The sequence below is a fragment of the Triturus cristatus genome, chromosome 2_2 (genome assembly GCF_964204655.1).
Source record: "Triturus cristatus chromosome 2_2, aTriCri1.1, whole genome shotgun sequence".
Taxonomy (NCBI): domain Eukaryota; kingdom Metazoa; phylum Chordata; class Amphibia; order Caudata; family Salamandridae; genus Triturus; species Triturus cristatus.
Window position 1 is genome coordinate 570,787,200 of NC_140582.1, and position 19,715 is coordinate 570,806,914.

Here is a 19,715-nt window from a genome sequence, read left to right on the forward strand (position 1 = left end):
ATTTTCAGAGTCCGTGCCCCTGGCCTCTGCCTCTCAACAGTATCCTAATGAACAACTAGATTGCTAACATTCTATATTTATTACAAAAGTGTGGAACGCCTGACGTCATCTTGATGTAATCAAAACTGTAATACCTAGAGCATTTCCTTTAGAAATTACATATATGAGAGGGTCTTATTGGCATCAAAATTATGGTTAGTGCTCTAAAAGACTAAAATAAGGACATATTTTCTGAGTTTTCAAATAGCGACGAAGCACTTTTAAATTATTTGTTATCTTTATGTTTTTTTATCCAGTTGACCACTTGATTAAATGTTGCACTTAGGGGAGAGGATGTGGTGTTACTTCCAGAACTGCAGACTTTGCAACTGGGGAACCAGGTTGGAGTTTCTGCTTCAGCTCGACATTCTGTGATTCTGGTCAAATCACTTAGTCTCCCCATGTCTACAACCAAAATGAATGTGTTCTTGTGTGATGTAACCAATGCTCATGTAAAGCACTCCAATACCTGACAAGTCTGCACTATATAACACTGCAAAAACACAAAATAATAAGTGTTTTGCACACTTCTGTCATTGGACTATATTTGGGCTACATCTGGGTGATTTTGGGCTACATTTGGGCTCTTTTGTCTCCGGTGGCCATCTTGGGAGATTTATTTGTTATGAAGTTTCCTAATTTCCTCATGTACTGCAGTCTCCTCAGTAGGAAATGCTTTCAGTTTTTTACTTTGATTCCATCATGAAGGTATTCAGATATGTCAAACATTTGCCATAAATTCTGAATGTTAGCACCCTATTTGCTCATTAGATCACTGTAGTAAAACTACTGTTCACCATGGAAGTCTGCTCCTGGTATTAAAAGTGCATGTTTCAGTCTGCACGTCAGAATTTTTTAATGAAATAGAAGAGGATTTGAGAAGTCACTCAAAATGTGCCCTCATTTTCTTTCTTCAGCATTAATCATAATTTCTATGGCCAAACGAACCCCCTCATTGTGTTCCTTTTTAAATTAAATGTTTTAAGTGTTACCAGTTTATTCCAATCAAGATGGCTTCAGGTGTGCCATACTTTTGTCATAATGAAGACAGTACGCGCTCTAGTTGTTTTTAAGAACACTCTGGGACATTCTGTCATTGGGCTATACTTGGGCTACATCTGGGTGATATTTGGGCTCTTTTGTCTCTGGTGGCCATCTTGGGAGACTTATTTGTTATGAAGTTTCCTAATTTCCTCATTTACTGCAGTCTCCTCAGTAGGAAATACTTTCAGTTTTTTACTTTGATTCCATCAAGAAGGCATTCAGATGTGTCACACATTTGCCATAAATTCAGAATGTTAGCACTCTTTTTGCTCATTAGATCACTGTAGTAAAGCTACTGCTCACCAGGGAAAACTGCTGCTGGTATTGAAAGTGCATGTTTCAGTCTGCATGTCAGAATGTTTTAATGAAATAGAAGAGGATTTGAGAAGTCACTCAAAATGTGCCCTAATTTATCTTTCTGCGGCACTAATCATACTTTTTATGGAAAAATGAACCCCCTTATTTTGTTCCTTTTTAAATTAAATGTTTTAAGAGTTACCACTTTAATCCAAGCAAGATGGCTTCAGGTATGCCATATGTTTATCATAAGTAGGACTGTTAGTGCTCTAGTTGTTCTTTGGAACACTCTGGGAAGCTGCAGTAGAACACAATGGAATCAACTGACAGTCTCTGCCCTTGTTGGATGTACATGTTTTACTGAGAATGTCAGACTTCATTCTCACATGACTGAGAAAGATAATGTGAAGTTACAGAAAATAAGCTCTCAGTTTAGCTTATAGATCACCTTCCAAACCTCTGTGGGAAAAGCATGAGAAAATATTTTTCTCTCATTCATGATATCCCAGCAGAAGGCTTTTTCACATGGTGAAATCACCTTAGAACATACCACAATTCCTAAAATGAGTATGGTACCATCAACAAATGATTTATAATGTAACTAAAGTCTTAAAACCTTCTATTAACTGCAATGCTTTTTAATGAGGTGTTATCATGTATATTGGTCCCAAGATGGCTGCCAACACTTCTTGGATGAAGTGCTGACAGCCAATCAGATCTCAGGATGAGATGTGTGGTTAGGCTCCGCCCACATATGTATATGATTTTACTTTTGATTTTCTCAGGAACTACTGAACAGATTGACACCAGACCTGCAAAAGGCACTTCCCTGACCTGAGGACTACCTCTCTGCCAAATTTCAAGTAATTCTGTTCAGCCGTTCGGGCTGTACCTTGGACTAAAGGTCCCTATGGAAAATTGCATGGGGAAAACGCGTTTTGGGACCCCCCTTTTTTCTCAGCCCCCGCTTGACAAATCCCCCCGAGACTTTCAGGGTAGGCGCGGAGCGCCCCACCTATTTGGAAAATTTCAAGAGGATTCGTCAACCGGCGCCAAAGTTATTCCAAATAGAATGTTGCGGATTTCCTATGGAAACACGGTCCTAACTATAACTATGTACTGGCGACCGCCAGTAGATAATATATATATATATATATATATAGATGACAGCAACCCTGGTGCAAAACGAGGGGATCTAGGGCAATTAACATTGGCAGAGGAACTAGACTACACCAGGATGGAGCGCAAACAGTCATTTCGCCCGCGCAAACAAAATGCCTCAACAAGCAGAGGCGAAATGCAAGGAGGTGCGAGCGACGCAAATGTTCCAGGAGCAAGGGGAAGGCGGCAGCAAAAGCAATATTGGAAAAAGAACAAAAAATAGATGATAAAACCATTGTTAATCTTACCAACATTAACTTGGATCAAGCTGAGAAACAATTATTATCGTTAGGCCTGTCCTTCTGTCCCGAGAGCAATTTCGGATACTACAATACTCGAATTGATGTCTTCAAATTTATTAGGAAGATCAAGTTAAGGAAATATTTTACCATCAAAAACAATTTGGAACAGAAAAAGAACTTTGAAAGCAAGATTAACACCACTCAATTAGTGTTACAACCTAAAGATATGTCCTTGGTCAGAACCCTACATGAACTCAACAACGAAGACATACAAATCAATAATACGCAAGAGTTAGAAGAGGCAGAGGACATTAATATATCTAAATCAGGCCAAAGCCCTTTTAAGCCCATCTCCACGTTTTGTCCCACTATGCCCCGTGATGCCATAGACATTTACCATGATCGTGTCATTGAGGAATTGAAAAGTCTACATTATAAGACTAAAACCCCACAAAGGGCACCTAATGAGCAAATGAAACAATATTCAACGCTGATGAATAAACTTAAAAAGAATAATACCATTATCATCAATAAATCCGATAAAGGCGGGAATATTGTGCTCTGGGATAAGAAAGAATATATCAAAGAGGCATACCGCCACCTCAATGACGAAGTTTGTTACAAAGGAATTAATGTGGCATCGGTCAAAGTGATTCAAAAGAACTATAAGGATGAACTTAACGAATGGAGAAGGGAGGGACTCATCTCTAGGGATGAATTTATATTTCTCAACAAAGACTTTCCTTCCTTACCTAACATCTATTTCATACCGAAGGTGCATAAAAAGGAAACACCTGTTCCGGGAAGACCCATTGTGTCATCTATAAATAGCACCTTCGAGAACACTTCTAAATATATCGATTATTATCTTCAGGAATTTGTTATGAACTTACCTGCATACATCAAAGACACTACCGACTTTTTGTACCAATTGAATATCTGTGAATGGTCTAGAGAATATCTTTTTTTAACTATGGACATATCATCCTTATACACAAGCATTGCCCATCCGGATGGAATGAGAGCAGTGGAATTTTATTTTGGCAAGAGACCTATAGAAATGTACCGCCATAATCAAATGCTGCTTAGAATAATTCATTGGTGTCTACACAACAATGTTTTCAGTTTTGATAATGCGGTTTTCCAACAACTAAGAGGAGTAGCTATGGGGGCATGCTTCTCTCCCAGCTACGCGGGGCTCCACGTTGGCTGGTGAGAGGAGCATGTCCTCAAGGTACAGCATGCTACTATATGGTCTAAACATATCGTCAAATATTGGCGATATATCGATGATGTGTTCATTATATGGCATGGCACAGAAGAACAAGTCAAACAGTTTATTGACACCATCAATGAAAATGAGTTGAATTTACATTTTACAGCCAATATTGATTGTACTGTTACTAATTTTCTGGACATTCAGGTGCAAATACTAGATGGCAGGATTGAAACCAGTTTGTATAGAAAGCCCACATCGGGAAATATGGTATTACACGCAGGGAGTTTCAATCCATCACACACCATAGCCAGCATTCCATATGGCGAGTTTATTCGTATCCATAGAGCATGCAGTACTCCAGAAATTAGAGAATATCATCAGTTGGAAGCTAAAAAAAGATTGGAGGCTAGACGCTACTTACAAGGCAGACTAGAAATGACAAGACGCGTTACATTGCACAGCCAATTTACCATCACAAGATGTCTGCCGATTTTATCCAAGGATAGGTAACATGCTTACATTTTAATACCACTGGGTAATTTACCTGTTAGTACATTCTTGACCTGTCACTTGACACAAAATGCGAGAATATAACTCATATCATGATGTAAATTTATAGCGATATTTTCATGATTTACTTTAACCACACACATTGGCACAATTTCAACCATTCCAAGATGTCTGCCATTGTAACACTTCAAGACAGTTGTTGTCCTCTGTTAATTTCTAGCTTTCTGAAACTTTATCAGTCATGTGTTTGTTAATGCACTATTGTATTACGTGAGCAAGGCTTCTCTGCAAGTCGAAACGCGTCGTAATTAAACACCCTTGGATCCTTTGGAGTGTCCTGTTTTCCGTTTACTGAGAGCGCACTACCATTGACTTTTCTGTAAATCATATATATATTATATATATATATATATATATATATATATATATATATATATATTACGAGTGTTCCTCCGCTGACTTTCCCCAGATGGCTCTCCCGAAGGATGGACACAGACCCAAAATATGTGCAAAGTATTCCTTTATTCCATTGTCGCCATAACGCGTTTCGGCTCACCCGAGCCTTGATCACATGACAGTGGCATAATGGAGGTAACTCCCTTTTAAAGTGCAAATGCAAGTGAGCAAATGACCACGTGACAGGCATGACGTGTAGATTTTGAATGGACATAGACAAAAGCTTGACCTTGTATGCATTGTGTGAAACTTATATAACATCTAAATAATATTTAAACATTTAATGCAATTTCACTATCAAAGGTGCACTTTAATGCCCTTTCACTTGCTTTAGTTTTCACTTGGTCATATTAATCCAATTCAGTACACCTAGGTAAAATACCGTCATTTTGTTCATAATATCCATTATTTGCCAATGCTTGTCTGAGTATAAAAGCTTGATATAAATGTATACGTTTTTTTATAATACTCTAATACATAATTTGCGGTACATGAATTAAAAACAAAAACAATAAAAACATATGATAATTGTTTCTGTAAAAGTGCAAAGTGTAAAGTGCAATATGTGTGCAAATATAGCCTAATAAATAAACCGGGTTTCAGTAGTTTATAGGACCATATGAATAGATTTCAGGAGTTCTTATAGATAATACATTATCATTTGGACTTCATTGTACTGTTTTAAGAGTTGATTTGTCATCTGTATATGTGGCGGGATTCAGAAAATGCCTCAAGTTGTTACAATCTCGTTTAAATAAAGATGTATATATATATCCACAGTCCTTATCGCAAACGCAAAAATAATGCACTCTCAAAATCCAGCAGTAGTGATGAATCAGGAAAATGTAATTAGCTTGAACCTGAAAGCTAATTAAATTTTCCCGATTCATCACTACTGCTGGATTTTGAGAGTGGATTATTTTCGCGTTTGCGATAAGGACTGTGGATTTAAAATACTGGGTACTCTCCCGGGGCATGCACCACCCTCTAAGGGTCTGTGGTCTCAGCAATGAGCATATATATATATATATATATTTACAGCCAATATTATATAACATAGAAGAATAATATTGATTTAAATTAATCTTTGTGATCGTTCTGTGGTATTTCTTGCCTTTTTGCTTATTTTCAATTAAACACACAAAATAATTTTTTATGATTTACTTTTCTAATTGATGTGTACATTGCTGTGTTATTTTCTTGTTAGAAAGTGGAGCATTGATTCAGGAAGGGGTGACTCCCACCAACATTATGAAACATAATCTTATTAGGTCACTTAAAAATCCGCCAAATTCTAATAGTTATGGAACATGCTGCAGGCCAGAGAAGCAGTACTTAATACATTGACATTAAAAATACTAGTCAGTAAAATTCTATAACAATTTAGAAAAATCAATGAAAATTAAAAGGAAAATGACATACAAATTGCTAAAAATAGATGAAGGAATCCAGAGATGTGAATATTTATAGTTTTAAGGCAAAAAGTATCATAAAAGGGAAATGCACCAAATAAAGTCAAGATTTGTGTCAGACTGGGAACTAGGTGGGTTTTTAGGCTGACTGTGATTGAGCAAATCTAAGCAGATGAGCATTACGGGTCACACTGGTCAAAAGTTTAACATTTTTAGATTAGGACTTTGGGGCTGATTGGGATGGCTGTCGGACTTTTGACCAACCCCCATCCTATCGGAGGTGGGACTGCCCAACAGGAGAGTATTATGATGCAACCACCACCACGGCGGTCACAATGCCTACATTTTGTATTGTGATGGGTGCTACTGGCTGTGGCACACACCTCAGTACAAAAAGGGCACACTGCACATATCCCTGCATGATGTGGCAGGCACCATGCGGTGCCTGCCACATGGTGCAGGGATATGTAGGGGGCACCATAGGTGCCCCCCTACACTAAGGGCCGGGGGAAAAGGGGGCCTGCTATGGGCCACCTATGTCCCTTTCTGCCAGCCTTTTCATGGCGGGTAAACTGCAAGGAAATGACTGGTGGGGAGGGACATAATAATCCCTACAGCAGTGTTTGGCAGGCACTGCCACCATTGTAGAGATTATGGCTGCCTCTGATGCATTGGCGGGCTCTAGTAACCTATCCACTGCATGGTGGTCAGTCTTTCTGACCGCTAACCATCCATCCACCATCGTAATATGGTGGGCAGTAAACATGCTTACGATGGCAGTGAGACTGCCACCGAAAGGTTGTCGGTGGCGCTCTCACCATCATCGTAATCACGTCCTTTGTTTCTTTTTTGTTTCTCATTAACTTCCACCAAGGCTGGATACAGAAATATATAAAGGGCACAAAAAAGAGGATACGCTGTCATCAAGCTCAGAATTAAACTTTCAGCGCTGTTCCCAAAAGGCCAAACAGGGCAAAACTGAAAGCTACCCAAGGTCATTTCACTATGGGAATGTATTTGTTAACTTACTCTAGTCCCAGTCTTTATGCTTGGACACATTTTGTCCTCACATTTTTTCAGCTGAGCAATACAGACTATTCCATTTAATGTGGGCTTCACACAGTCACATTTCTTTTTGTTTTTGGTAGTCCTCCAGAATTCTAGTGGTGCAAACTGGCAAATATTAGTAGGCTATGCCATGCCTTTGCCAGGGAGCTTTGTTATCTTGTTCCAATCTGTCAGAAGTCAGAAAAATAATACTTTAAAATATTTCTTGATGCTGGGAAAGCCAATACTTGTCTGTCATGCAGCTCACCAACCCTTTAGAGAAGCCTGGGTGTCCAGGTCACCTTCCAGGGAGGGCTCCTAAATGTTCCAGTCAGTCCTCTCCCAATGAGGCAGCTGGTGCTTTCACACAGGATAGAGCCCATCTTCAATCTTTTGTGTCTCTGAGACAGTAAACTTGAGGTTGACCAGCTGATACTGGAGAGCAATTCCAGTCCCAGCGTACTAGTGGAAAGTATCACTCATCCAGGATTCTTCATCCTTCAGATTTTTATTCCAGTTCCTAGAATGTTCTGAAGAACTGCTGGAGATCTGTCATTTTTATTCACTGTACTAGCCAGTTATTGGACACTTCCTTAGTCCCGATCACTGCAATATTTCCACTAAAACCATACAGCTTTTCCAACCTTCATTCTGGGCTGTAAATCGTCCACATGCATCTTTTCAAAATTACAAAAGGTAGGTTCCCTTCCTAGGAGATCTGAGTCCACTTCCAGGTCCAGTCCTTTGGAATAGAGGAACTACCCCATCTTCCAGATGTATGAGCAGCTTTGGGCAGAGATAAATGTCTGAGAGCCCTCTGAGTGAAAAGCTGTTGTCGCTTAGATTTTCGTAGAGAGTCTTCACATGATAAGGAAGGCTGTTGTGCTTGATTTCTGTGTTGCACCTTGTTCCTGTACCCTCCAAAATGTCTCATCCAAGCTAAGGTTACAGTGTTAGGCCTACAGTCATCTGTCTACCTTTTGATGCTAATGTATTGTCTACTGGCAATACAACACTTCACACCTAATGGGATGCTACTTACTGCCAGTGGAGAAAAGGAAAGCCAGCAACACTGATGTAATACTGCTCAAGTGAGGACTGCAGAGAAAAAAATAATATGTTCACAGCTGAACTACATTTTGATTAATTAGTGTTAGACTTGGGGGTCTCTAGTTGGCACAGGTATGCACTTGTGACAAATAGGGACCCTCTCCTCTAGTCAGGGGAAGGGGGTACACTCCTAAAATTACCCCTGCTCACCCCCTTGGTAGCTTGGCACGAGCAGACAGACTTATCTCAGAGGCAGTGTGTAAAGCATTTGTGAACACATACAGTAACCAAGTGACAACACTACAAATGGACACCACACAAGCTTTATATCAAAAATAAGTATTCTTTATATAGATTTACCACACGACCATTAAACGACAAAAACACACAATACTGTGACTTTAGATAGAAGAATTTTGCTTAGTTCTCTTAAGTCCTTAAATGCGACACTTTAAGTCAATGTACCTTTTAGATGCGACACGCAGGGCAACAAAAGTGTTGCAACGATGTTGATGCGGTGAAGTTTTTGAGGCAAAGAAATAAAGACGTGAAGATCTTCCAGATGCGGCACGCTTATCCGATGTTGCGAGAAGACTCGACTCGATGCATCAGCTGCAGCGGCGACACCCTTTACGCGATGCGACGACAGCGGCCTTGGCAGCGACACTCTTCTCTGACGTTTGCGAGACGCTTCCGCTCGATGCGATGTTGCAGCGGCGACACGCCTTTACGCGATGCGACAACAGCAGCTCCGACGGCGGCAGGCTTCTCCGTGGACGCGAGGCGCTTTTCTTGATGCGGTGCAATGCGACAACTATGATGGCTGCGATGGCGACACGCTTCTTCCTTGATGCGAGACTCTTCTCTTGATGATGCGAGACGCTTTCGCTCGATGCGATGCTGCAGCGGCGACACACTTTACGAGAAGCGACGACAACAGCTCCGATGGCGGCACGCTTCTCCTTCTTGAGTCGCGCTTCCAGCACCTTGCGACACGCAGTCCCTCAGAAGGCCCAACAACAGCAAAAGGGCACTTCCAAAGAACTCTGGGGAGCTGGGGGTGAAGTCTGTTGTTCTTGAGACTTCAGCAGGAGGCAAGCTCTTTTCCAAGCCCTTGGAGATCCTTCACAAGTTGAGCAAAAGTACACACAAAGTTCCTTTCTCCTCTCTTTGGCAGTAAGGCAACCACTGCAGGCCAATCCCCCAGGTTCAGGGATAGTTTCCTCCTCAGCTTCTTCTGGTTCCTCCCTCAGCTGAGGTTCTTCTTGTTTTCCCAAAGTGATCTAATTTCTTGGGATCAGGGTCCCAATATTTATACCCAGAAATCCTTTGTCCTCTGAAGGCAGAGGAGCCTTTGCCCAGTCCAAACCAGTTCCTGAGCACTCTGTTTACCAGACCTCTCCTTTCCTTTCACAGGAGCCCGGAGGAGTGCCCCAAGCAGCCCGGTGAGTAGGGGCTGCCCCACATGCATCGTTGGTGCCGCCAGAGCTCCAGAGTGGTCCCGGTGAGTGGGGGCTGAGTTGGGAGAACTCATAGAGCTCCCCCCTATCGTTTGCTGTTCTTCACAGCTGTGCCGCAGTTGCGGGCAGCTGCATCAAGGGGGCACTTTTTGTCTGGGAGTCCCAGAGAGGGGCTCCGACAGCCCGAGGAGGGCCAGTGACATTTTTCTAACATTGGGGGCAAAGCGTTACATAGTCCCAGAGTGGGACTCCAGAGGGCACATTGCTTGTGGGGCATTGTTTTGGGCGCCAGAGGCATGGAGAGTGCCAGGGCAGTTTGTTGTCTTTCCAGCTGCGCAGCAGATACCGGCGGCTGCAACGTGTGGGCCATCTTTTCTGTTAGAGTCCCAGTGGGGGACAGAGGGCACAGTGAATGCCAGTGCCCATCTTTTTAATTTCACAGCTGCCTAGCAAGTAGTGGGCAGCTGCCACGTTTAGGTTAGCTGTCCTTTGGGGGCATTGTTGAAAGAGGTAGGAGTGAGAGACACTCCTCTGCCCCAGCGCAATTGCGCGCGTTTGGTTCCTACTGCATTGGCAGCCCTGACATTCTGGACGTAGGGCATTTGAGCCCCATTGAGTAGGCCAGTTGGCCTGGGGGTCATTTCAGTGTTTTGGCTCCTGAGGGTTAGGATAATGTGTTTATGCCCAAGGCGATGTGGCGTATTGTGTTTATGCTAGTGAGGCCCTTTGCGTAATGTGTTTATGCTGATAAGGTTTGGGCCTACTGTGGGTTTATGTCCAATGTGATATAATGCTTAGGTCATTATGGTACCAGTAGTTACTGGTTGTGTTTTGCATTTACTTACCTGCAGTCTGATGGTTCTGACCGTGGCCCGATTGGCCCGGTCCTGTATATAATCCCCTGTGAATATTGCGCGTGCCGGTTGGCACAGTGTATATTATGTGATTACGTTTCTAATATGTTTATGACAATACAAAGGATATTTTTTATATAACCTTGTGTGGAGTTTCTTTTGTGGTGTGCCTAGTATGTTGTTGCTGTGTGTGTGTTGCGCAAACGCTTTACACATTGCCTCCGGGATAAGCCTGACTGCTTGTGCCAAGCTACCAAGGGGGTGAGCAGGGGTTATCTTTGGCGTGTAACTCCCTTGCCCTGACTAGAGTGGTGGTCTCTGCCTGGCTTTGGCGCAAGCCGTAGCCAACAGAGATCCCATTTCTAACACAAATGATTGATGCAATGAGCTTTTATGTATACTCCCAACATTCCATGATGGCCTACCACCATATCCAGTAATCTCTGGAAACAGGGCATAATTTTTTGACAGGCCCTTTAGTTAAAACCTGTTCCCACAAACGACTAATGGGCATGCTATCAGGTTGTGCCCAGTGAGCTCTGGTTGCAGGCCATACATGGTTTCCCAATACTTAGCACTCCTTCCATTTGGTTCACTGTGCTCCTTCTGTGGCTCTTCCCAGTACTCTCTGGGTACCGTATCTGGCTTTTCAACAGACCCAGGACTAAGCGGCCCAGCCCATATTGCAGCTTCATCACTGCTGTCAAGGATGCAATTCGTGATATAATGCGGCAAGTTATGGTTCATTTATGGTTTGCTAATTTGAACACATTACCATGTCCCTTTCCTAGCCTTCATCATGCAGTCACCTGGTGTTCGCTGCTTGCGCATATGGTAGTGATTGTAGCAGGCAGGCCACCTGTTTTAGTCCCAATGCCAGAGCAAAAAGGAGCCACCTTAATTAGTGTGTGCAGACATGTGGGTACATCATTTAATGAGAAGGCTTCGGAACGTTTATTGGAATGTCTTATGCGGTTGCTGGAATCCCTGTCCGTGTTTGTGGTTTGTATTCTGCTGCAGTATTGTCCTCGGCCCCTGGGGTGTTATCCTTTCATGAGCAGTGCTGTAGTGTCCTGCATTGTTGATCACGCTGCCAGGCTGCAGTTTTGCATGGCACTGGGGTTATCTAACATATGTCCTAAAGTCTGAAAACACTTGTCTGATATTGATGGGAAATGTGTCCTTCTCATTAGGTTCTGATTTGTGGCTGCTGGAGTGTAGGAAATTATCATTACATGTGGGTGAGTTGGTATTGATGTTTGTATTTAGTTCTAATATGGCATCCTGGGTGGATAAATTGCCATTATCCATGCACTTTCTCTGTAAGTGTTACATTCTGGATAAAGGTGGAGCCAACTTGTTGTTGTGTTATTTGATGCCTTCCTTTATGAGAGCGCTTAATCTAGGCAATAGCGCTGGGGAGTCTACAGTGATGGTGAATAACTGAAGAGTCTTCGACCCTGTAAAGATTCTGTAAAATAATAATATAAATGATCAGTATGCGGGATTAATATAAGATTTTGGTTTAGATTTATAAATTAAAGTGGATTTGAAATAAAATATTTAAAAGTTAGGGTAATTACTATGGGTTGGTGAAGAGTGAAACAAAAAATATTCAAAAAATGCATTGAGTCAGAGATATAATTAGAGTTAGGATTAGAAGAAACACGAAATTAAAATTCAAAAATGTAAAACAATATATCGCAGGAAATGTGTCTTACTGGCTAGAGCTGCTGATTTTGGAACCTGGACCCCAGATTCAAATCCCAGCCTTGGCACTTGGCTCAACAGTGTGTGATGTAACGTTTGTATTTGTGTAATCTCCACATGATGTGTAATCTCTTCATGATCTTGCGATCGTCTACCAGCATCCCATGTAATATACAATGCTCCATTGCTTCCCAGCTAGGTTCATGTTATATAAATACCAATATATACACAATCCGTTCAAAGATTAGGTTTTGGACTATATTAAAACGAAGTAATCATTTGATTACAAATATAAGGTTAAGTGTAAGGTTAAAAATTTAAAAAATGGCACACAGGATACATTAGGAACTAATTAATTAACATTATATTAGTTTTAGCGTTGATATAACGGAGTCAAAGTAGTGGTAACAATTATTTAAAAATTATCTGGGCGATTTAGCCTTCCTTGATTTAGTTACCCTGATGTATGCTGGTATGGTCATCGTCTGAGGATCCGACTGGACTTTAGGACAATCTGGCAGAGTCAGAATTTTGAATCTTACAGGTCAGTTTGCGGGTCCTTTTTTGACTGTTTGTTTACCTGATCTACGATCTAGTGGGATGGAATTACACGCTATTACCATAAATATTGTCTGTGGCAAGCATAAATGGATGAAGTCTCCCATACCTTGCAAAACACATATACAGTGTCTGTGTACAAGTTAAGAACAAATGCTCCAATTTGCAAATGTGGGCCACTTTTTTAGTTAACTGATTCCCTAATGGGGCTGATTTTATTTTGTAACCAGGACTATTTTCTGTACAGTCCGACCCTGGATGTACTTGAAAATCGATGTAGCGTATAGCAATATAGTAACATAGAACTGTTGCAAGGGTAGGCCAACAAAGCTAGAGAATTGCCATTTGAAATACATAAGTAGACGATGGCAAGCCTAGTTTCAGCATCATACCAGAGATATGTAAGTGAGGTCCTGGGCACACACAAGGCACTACAATGTAATATCATTTCATGCAGAAGGAACTACAGCCAAAAATGGGTCAACAGCAAAAACTAAAGCCATGCACTGGGGCAAAGAAAGACAGAACAACAGCTGGATGGCTAGAAAAATGGGTAAGAAGTAGAACTTAGGGTCAGTGCCCCAGAAACCAAGCAAAGGATAGGTAGAGGAGAAGAGGTGGGAAAAATGAGTGGGATTGGGTTGTAATAGGCATGTGGGTCCTAGAGAAGAACAACAGGGGACATGCAATCCACGATGCAACAAATCAATGATTCAACTGGCTAGCTAAAGCTTGGGGAAGAGGGATGCAGCTGCAACTCTAGGAATCAGCTAGTAATATTAAGGCCAAGACACAGGCAGCAGGGGGAGCGTGCTAGCAGCACTGGGGAGCGGAAGCAGGATTTATATGTTCCTATACCAGGACAGTCTCTTCCATCACCAGTTTTCTTCATTATTATTCAGTATCCAGGTAGTGTGCTCATGACTACCCATCCTATGAAGTTAAATTCGCCATCATTGGAGGGAGGTATGGTGGGCTGCCTCCAATGCTGGAGGATACCGTTTCAGAATCCTAAGGGAGGTTGGTATCCACTGGTGTTTGTGTGTTGTCAGATCAGGAAGGTCAGAGATAGCATGCAGAATATCAAGGTATGGGGTAGGAGGGAGTGGTAACGCCCTGTGACGACGGAGCAGGGACCAAACATCTGTCCAATATCCTTTGAGCATTGGGCACGACTAAAGGATGTGATACAGATTTCAGTAGACCACAGTTCATCTCCAGCAGTGGACATGTGGCAAGAACTTGGCCCTTTAAAGCCTCCAGGGCGACCAGTACCAGTTGAGGAGTACTTTGAAGTGCAAGTGCTAGAGACTACATACCTCTTACATTGCCTGAAAAGGTGAGTCTAATGGAGGAGTGGAAGTGTTTTCTAAAGCATGAGCCCCTCAGTGTGCTTTGGAGGGAATCAGTAAGATCTGGTGGACTGCATTCATTTGGGCAGAGCTGTTTGACCTGTTGTCAAATGTAAGGTGCAACTTTCTGGTTTGACATAGGAAGCATCTGCATCCACTACTGCTTTGCAGGAGATGGCCAGGGGCATAAAGTTGGCCCCTGCACCTGTGGTGCGTGGGTGTCCCCAATAGTTCTAGGGCCCCCAAACCTTTACTGGGGTCCCATTCAACCTAAGGCTAGTGTATGTCTGGGAGATATAGGAAACTCAGGGGCCTCTCATCAAATTCTGCAGGGGCGACATCATTTTCTGTTATGTAACTGGAGATGGCATGCCTAGTTTCATTCCCGCTCACATTGATTCATGGTCTTGCATAAAAGTCTGAGGTTAGGTACCCACTCCATACACTCAGTAGGGGTGGGTGTAACTCATGTAAATTCCATGTAGTGTAATTACGTGAAATTACCGAAGAATACTGTGCAACTAAGCCTGAAGTATGCAAGAGGAATAATTCAGTGCAAAAATGCCCCCTTGCGTACAAAATGGCTGGTTCAAATAAAATAGTGCTTTCAGGTGTCATGATGCTCATTGTATGCCTGCAGCACAAGAAAGTACAGTACTGGTGACTAATATTTCTTTAGTAACTTACAGATCGTGATCTGTTGAAGTTCCAATTTAAAAATCTTTTGATGCATAAATGTGGCACTTAAATATATTTATGTCGTTAGCTTAAACGTAATGTCTACATCAATTAAGCAATCATGCAAATAATGCAGATACGTGTGCAGAGGCAGACACATATAAAGGACCAAAAACATGCCTACAAATCACCCACGAGTGAGATTCTCTATCACACTTTTTGCCTGTATCATTAGTGCGGAGCGTATAGCAATATAGTAACATAGAACTGTTGCAAGGGTAGGCCAACAAAGCTAGAGAATTGCCATTTGAAATACATAAGTAGACGATGGCAAGCCTAGTTTCAGCATCATACCAGAGATATGTAAGTGAGGTCCTGGGCACACACAAGGCACTACAATGTAATATCATTTCATGCAGAAGGAACTACAGCCAAAAATGGGTCAACAGCAAAAACTAAAGCCATGCACTGGGGCAAAGAAAGACAGAACAACAGCTGGATGGCTAGAAAAATGGGTAAGAAGTAGAACTTAGGGTCAGTGCCCCAGAAACCAAGCAAAGGATAGGTAGAGGAGAAGAGGTGGGAAAAATGAGTGGGATTGGGTTGTAATAGGCATGTGGGTCCTAGAGAAGAACAACAGGGGACATGCAATCCACGATGCAACAAATCAATGATTCAACTGGCTAGCTAAAGCTTGGGGAAGAGGGATGCAGCTGCAACTCTAGGAATCAGCTAGTAATATTAAGGCCAAGACACAGGCAGCAGGGGGAGCGTGCTAGCAGCACTGGGGAGCGGAAGCAGGATTTATATGTTCCTATACCAGGACAGTCTCTTCCATCACCAGTTTTCTTCATTATTATTCAGTATCCAGGTAGTGTGCTCATGACTACCCATCCTATGAAGTTAAATTCGCCATCATTGGAGGGAGGTATGGTGGGCTGCCTCCAATGCTGGAGGATACCGTTTCAGAATCCTAAGGGAGGTTGGTATCCACTGGTGTTTGTGTGTTGTCAGATCAGGAAGGTCAGAGATAGCATGCAGAATATCAAGGTATGGGGTAGGAGGGAGTGGTAACGCCCTGTGACGACGGAGCAGGGACCAAACATCTGTCCAATATCCTTTGAGCATTGGGCACGACTAAAGGATGTGATACAGATTTCAGTAGACCACAGTTCATCTCCAGCAGTGGACATGTGGCAAGAACTTGGCCCTTTAAAGCCTCCAGGGCGACCAGTACCAGTTGAGGAGTACTTTGAAGTGCAAGTGCTAGAGACTACATACCTCTTACATTGCCTGAAAAGGTGAGTCTAATGGAGGAGTGGAAGTGTTTTCTAAAGCATGAGCCCCTCAGTGTGCTTTGGAGGGAATCAGTAAGATCTGGTGGACTGCATTCATTTGGGCAGAGCTGTTTGACCTGTTGTCAAATGTAAGGTGCAACTTTCTGGTTTGACATAGGAAGCATCTGCATCCACTACTGCTTTGCAGGAGATGGCCAGGGGCATAAAGTTGGCCCCTGCACCTGTGGTGCGTGGGTGTCCCCAATAGTTCTAGGGCCCCCAAACCTTTACTGGGGTCCCATTCAACCTAAGGCTAGTGTATGTCTGGGAGATATAGGAAACTCAGGGGCCTCTCATCAAATTCTGCAGGGGCGACATCATTTTCTGTTATGTAACTGGAGATGGCATGCCTAGTTTCATTCCCGCTCACATTGATTCATGGTCTTGCATAAAAGTCTGAGGTTAGGTACCCACTCCATACACTCAGTAGGGGTGGGTGTAACTCATGTAAATTCCATGTAGTGTAATTACGTGAAATTACCGAAGAATACTGTGCAACTAAGCCTGAAGTATGCAAGAGGAATAATTCAGTGCAAAAATGCCCCCTTGCGTACAAAATGGCTGGTTCAAATAAAATAGTGCTTTCAGGTGTCATGATGCTCATTGTATGCCTGCAGCACAAGAAAGTACAGTACTGGTGACTAATATTTCTTTAGTAACTTACAGATCGTGATCTGTTGAAGTTCCAATTTAAAAATCTTTTGATGCATAAATGTGGCACTTAAATATATTTATGTCGTTAGCTTAAACGTAATGTCTACATCAATTAAGCAATCATGCAAATAATGCAGATACGTGTGCAGAGGCAGACACATATAAAGGACCAAAAACATGCCTACAAATCACCCACGAGTGAGATTCTCTATCACACTTTTTGCCTGTATCATTAGTGCGGAGGGTACCTGTCATTACCATGAGTTTCACAATGCGGCCATTGGTGCTGTAGCTTCGTGAAAGCGAAGGGATCTGTCCTCAAAGTAAATTGTAATTGATTGTTTGTATATAGCGAGTTTGTTACTTGGATTGAAAAGGTATAGTGGAGGGATAGAAGAGGGAAGGGTTTGCATTTATATAGTGCTTGCTACCCCTGATGAGATGTCGAAGCGCTTTTTGGCAGGTAGCATGCTACTCCGGAACCAAAACAGGATTAGTAGCGAATTGGTATAGGGAGATATGAAATTAATTTGAGCGATGGACATGTTAGTCTGTTAGTCGGATTGGAAAGGATAGTGGAGGGAGAGAAGAGGCAAGGGTCTAGAAAGCGTTTTATTTGGAGCTCATAGCAGTGGGAGGAGGTCTGGAATGAATAAAGGGTAGGTCGAGGGGGGGAAGAGTCGGAGGGAAGGGTTGAAAAAAGCCTTGTTTGGGAGATCTGTATTGTAAAAGAGGTATGAGATGATGCAAGGAGGGGTAGAGGAGGGAAGAGTCTAGAGAGGGTTATTTTGGGGATCAAGTAGTAGAATGGGTTTGGGATGAATCAGAGAGAGGAGGTAGAGGATATATTGAGAGACATATAGGGTGAGATATAGGGTAGTGTATTGGAGAAGCTGAATTAGAAGTAAACTAATATATATCAAGATACAGACCAGGAACAATACTTCCAGTGAAAGAGTAGCATATTGTTCAGTTTAGTCCACGTTGTATTTTTAAAAGCTTGCTACATGCTTTCTCAGCTTGGGTATCCAGTACAGGTTGTCTTTTTACTTTGCATTCTGGCACATATACTTTTCATTATTTTATAAATTCATGATTAAAAGTCGAATGGATGAGGAGAGGATACTAAAAATAGCCGATTCGTTTTGGATATATAGTAATGTTCATCAGTGCTAGCCACCCTCCCCCGCCTTTCTAATGCTTTTTTTGCCTTATTTCAGTACACTTCGGCTCTGACCTACGATGCTGTTCAAGTGATGACCGAAGCCTTCCGCAATCTGCGCAACCAACGAATCGAGATCACCAGACGCGGGAATGCTGGAGATTGTCTGGCCAATCCCGCGGTGCCTTGGGGTCATGGAGTAGAGATAGAAAGAGCTTTAAAGCAGGTATCGTCGTCTCCTTGAAAACACATATAAAAAATTCATTACAATGCTGTATCAAGATCTGGGACAACGCAAATTGATGCTTTTTTCCCCGGCTCTAGGATGCAGTAAGGGCCCTAGTGGACTCCCGTACCCCACAGATATCCATAGCCCCTGAGGTTAAATGGTGACCGCCTCTGAAAGGGGGAGGGTGTTTTGAGGGTGCCTTACCGGGCCAACCTTACGCCTCTGCTCAACATATTTTAGTAATGACGTAAGAACCGTGCTGCCTGGTGCACTGTACACATTATTAAATAATTCAACTCTTAACATAACCCTTCCTTTTTTGGTCCCTCCTGTAGGTTCAGGTTGATGGCCTTTCAGGGAACATAAAATTTGACCAGAACGGAAAACGAATTAACTATTCCATTAACATCATGGAACTGAAAAGCAGTGGTGTTCGAAGAGTAAGTATTTGAATTTCACATTAATTTGCATTTGCTTTGTCTTTTCAAGTGACGGATATTTTGGCCTTTGGACATAGGAGGCCTGTCAACACCAAAATCATGAAGCACTGTAGCTGTGGCCTGTGGTAAAACTGATGATTTGTGGTGTTAAGTTAACATAAACCCCTATATCGCTTTGATCATGATTTTACTTGAAGGACATGAGGACGGTTATCTTTTGTGACGTTTGAAAGCGCGTATCAGCTCTCTACACCAAGCATCCACTTCATTTGTGCTAAAGGCCAAAACTCCTCTTACAAGGAAGTAGGCCTTGAAACTTTCTCTAAGGGAATTTTTGACAAGCCTCAGCTTTCCACTTTTATTTGTAACGAAGGTGATTTTGGTCGACCCTGTACGTTTCTTTGTAAATATCTGTCATTTTAGTGTAACAGTAACACGTTTCATCTTTGATATTGAAGATTTTTTTTTAAATCAAGGGAGTTCCCATCATGAACGTCAATTCACCAAAATGCCAGGGGTAGCGGAAGTGACATCACATGTCTTTTGACCTTCAATTTCTCACACACTCATCCGCAAACATGCACACATTTAAAAGCATTTCTTTTTTACTTACTTCATCTGCCAGGAAAGTCCACATTCCAGCTAATTTTACTCCATTTTTTTTTTAAAACACTGATAGTGAGTAATGAAACATTATTTACTATTGGTGTAGTACACAAATAGAGAGAAAATAAAGAGAGAGGAGCTCCATCTGAAGGACGTGCTGCCATTGTGTTCCTTTTGAACATTGGGGGGTTGGGCCCT

General features: G+C 42.2%; 1 protein-coding gene across 6 annotated transcripts in view; it reads left to right on the forward strand.

The window, feature by feature from the left end:
• The window catches only part of GRIA2 (glutamate ionotropic receptor AMPA type subunit 2), a 657,071-nt gene that overhangs the window by 547,527 nt on the left and 89,829 nt on the right, over positions 1–19,715 (forward strand). For all 6 annotated transcript variants that reach the window (XR_014978141.1, XM_085641724.1, XM_085641720.1 and 3 more), the window contains 2 exons: positions 18,301–18,468; positions 18,807–18,911. Coding sequence is in view for 5 of the 6 variants with exons in the window: in XM_085641724.1 (XP_085497850.1) it covers positions 18,301–18,468; positions 18,807–18,911 (273 nt within the window). In the remaining variant the exon portion in view is untranslated. The remainder of the gene's footprint in view (positions 1–18,300; positions 18,469–18,806; positions 18,912–19,715) is intronic.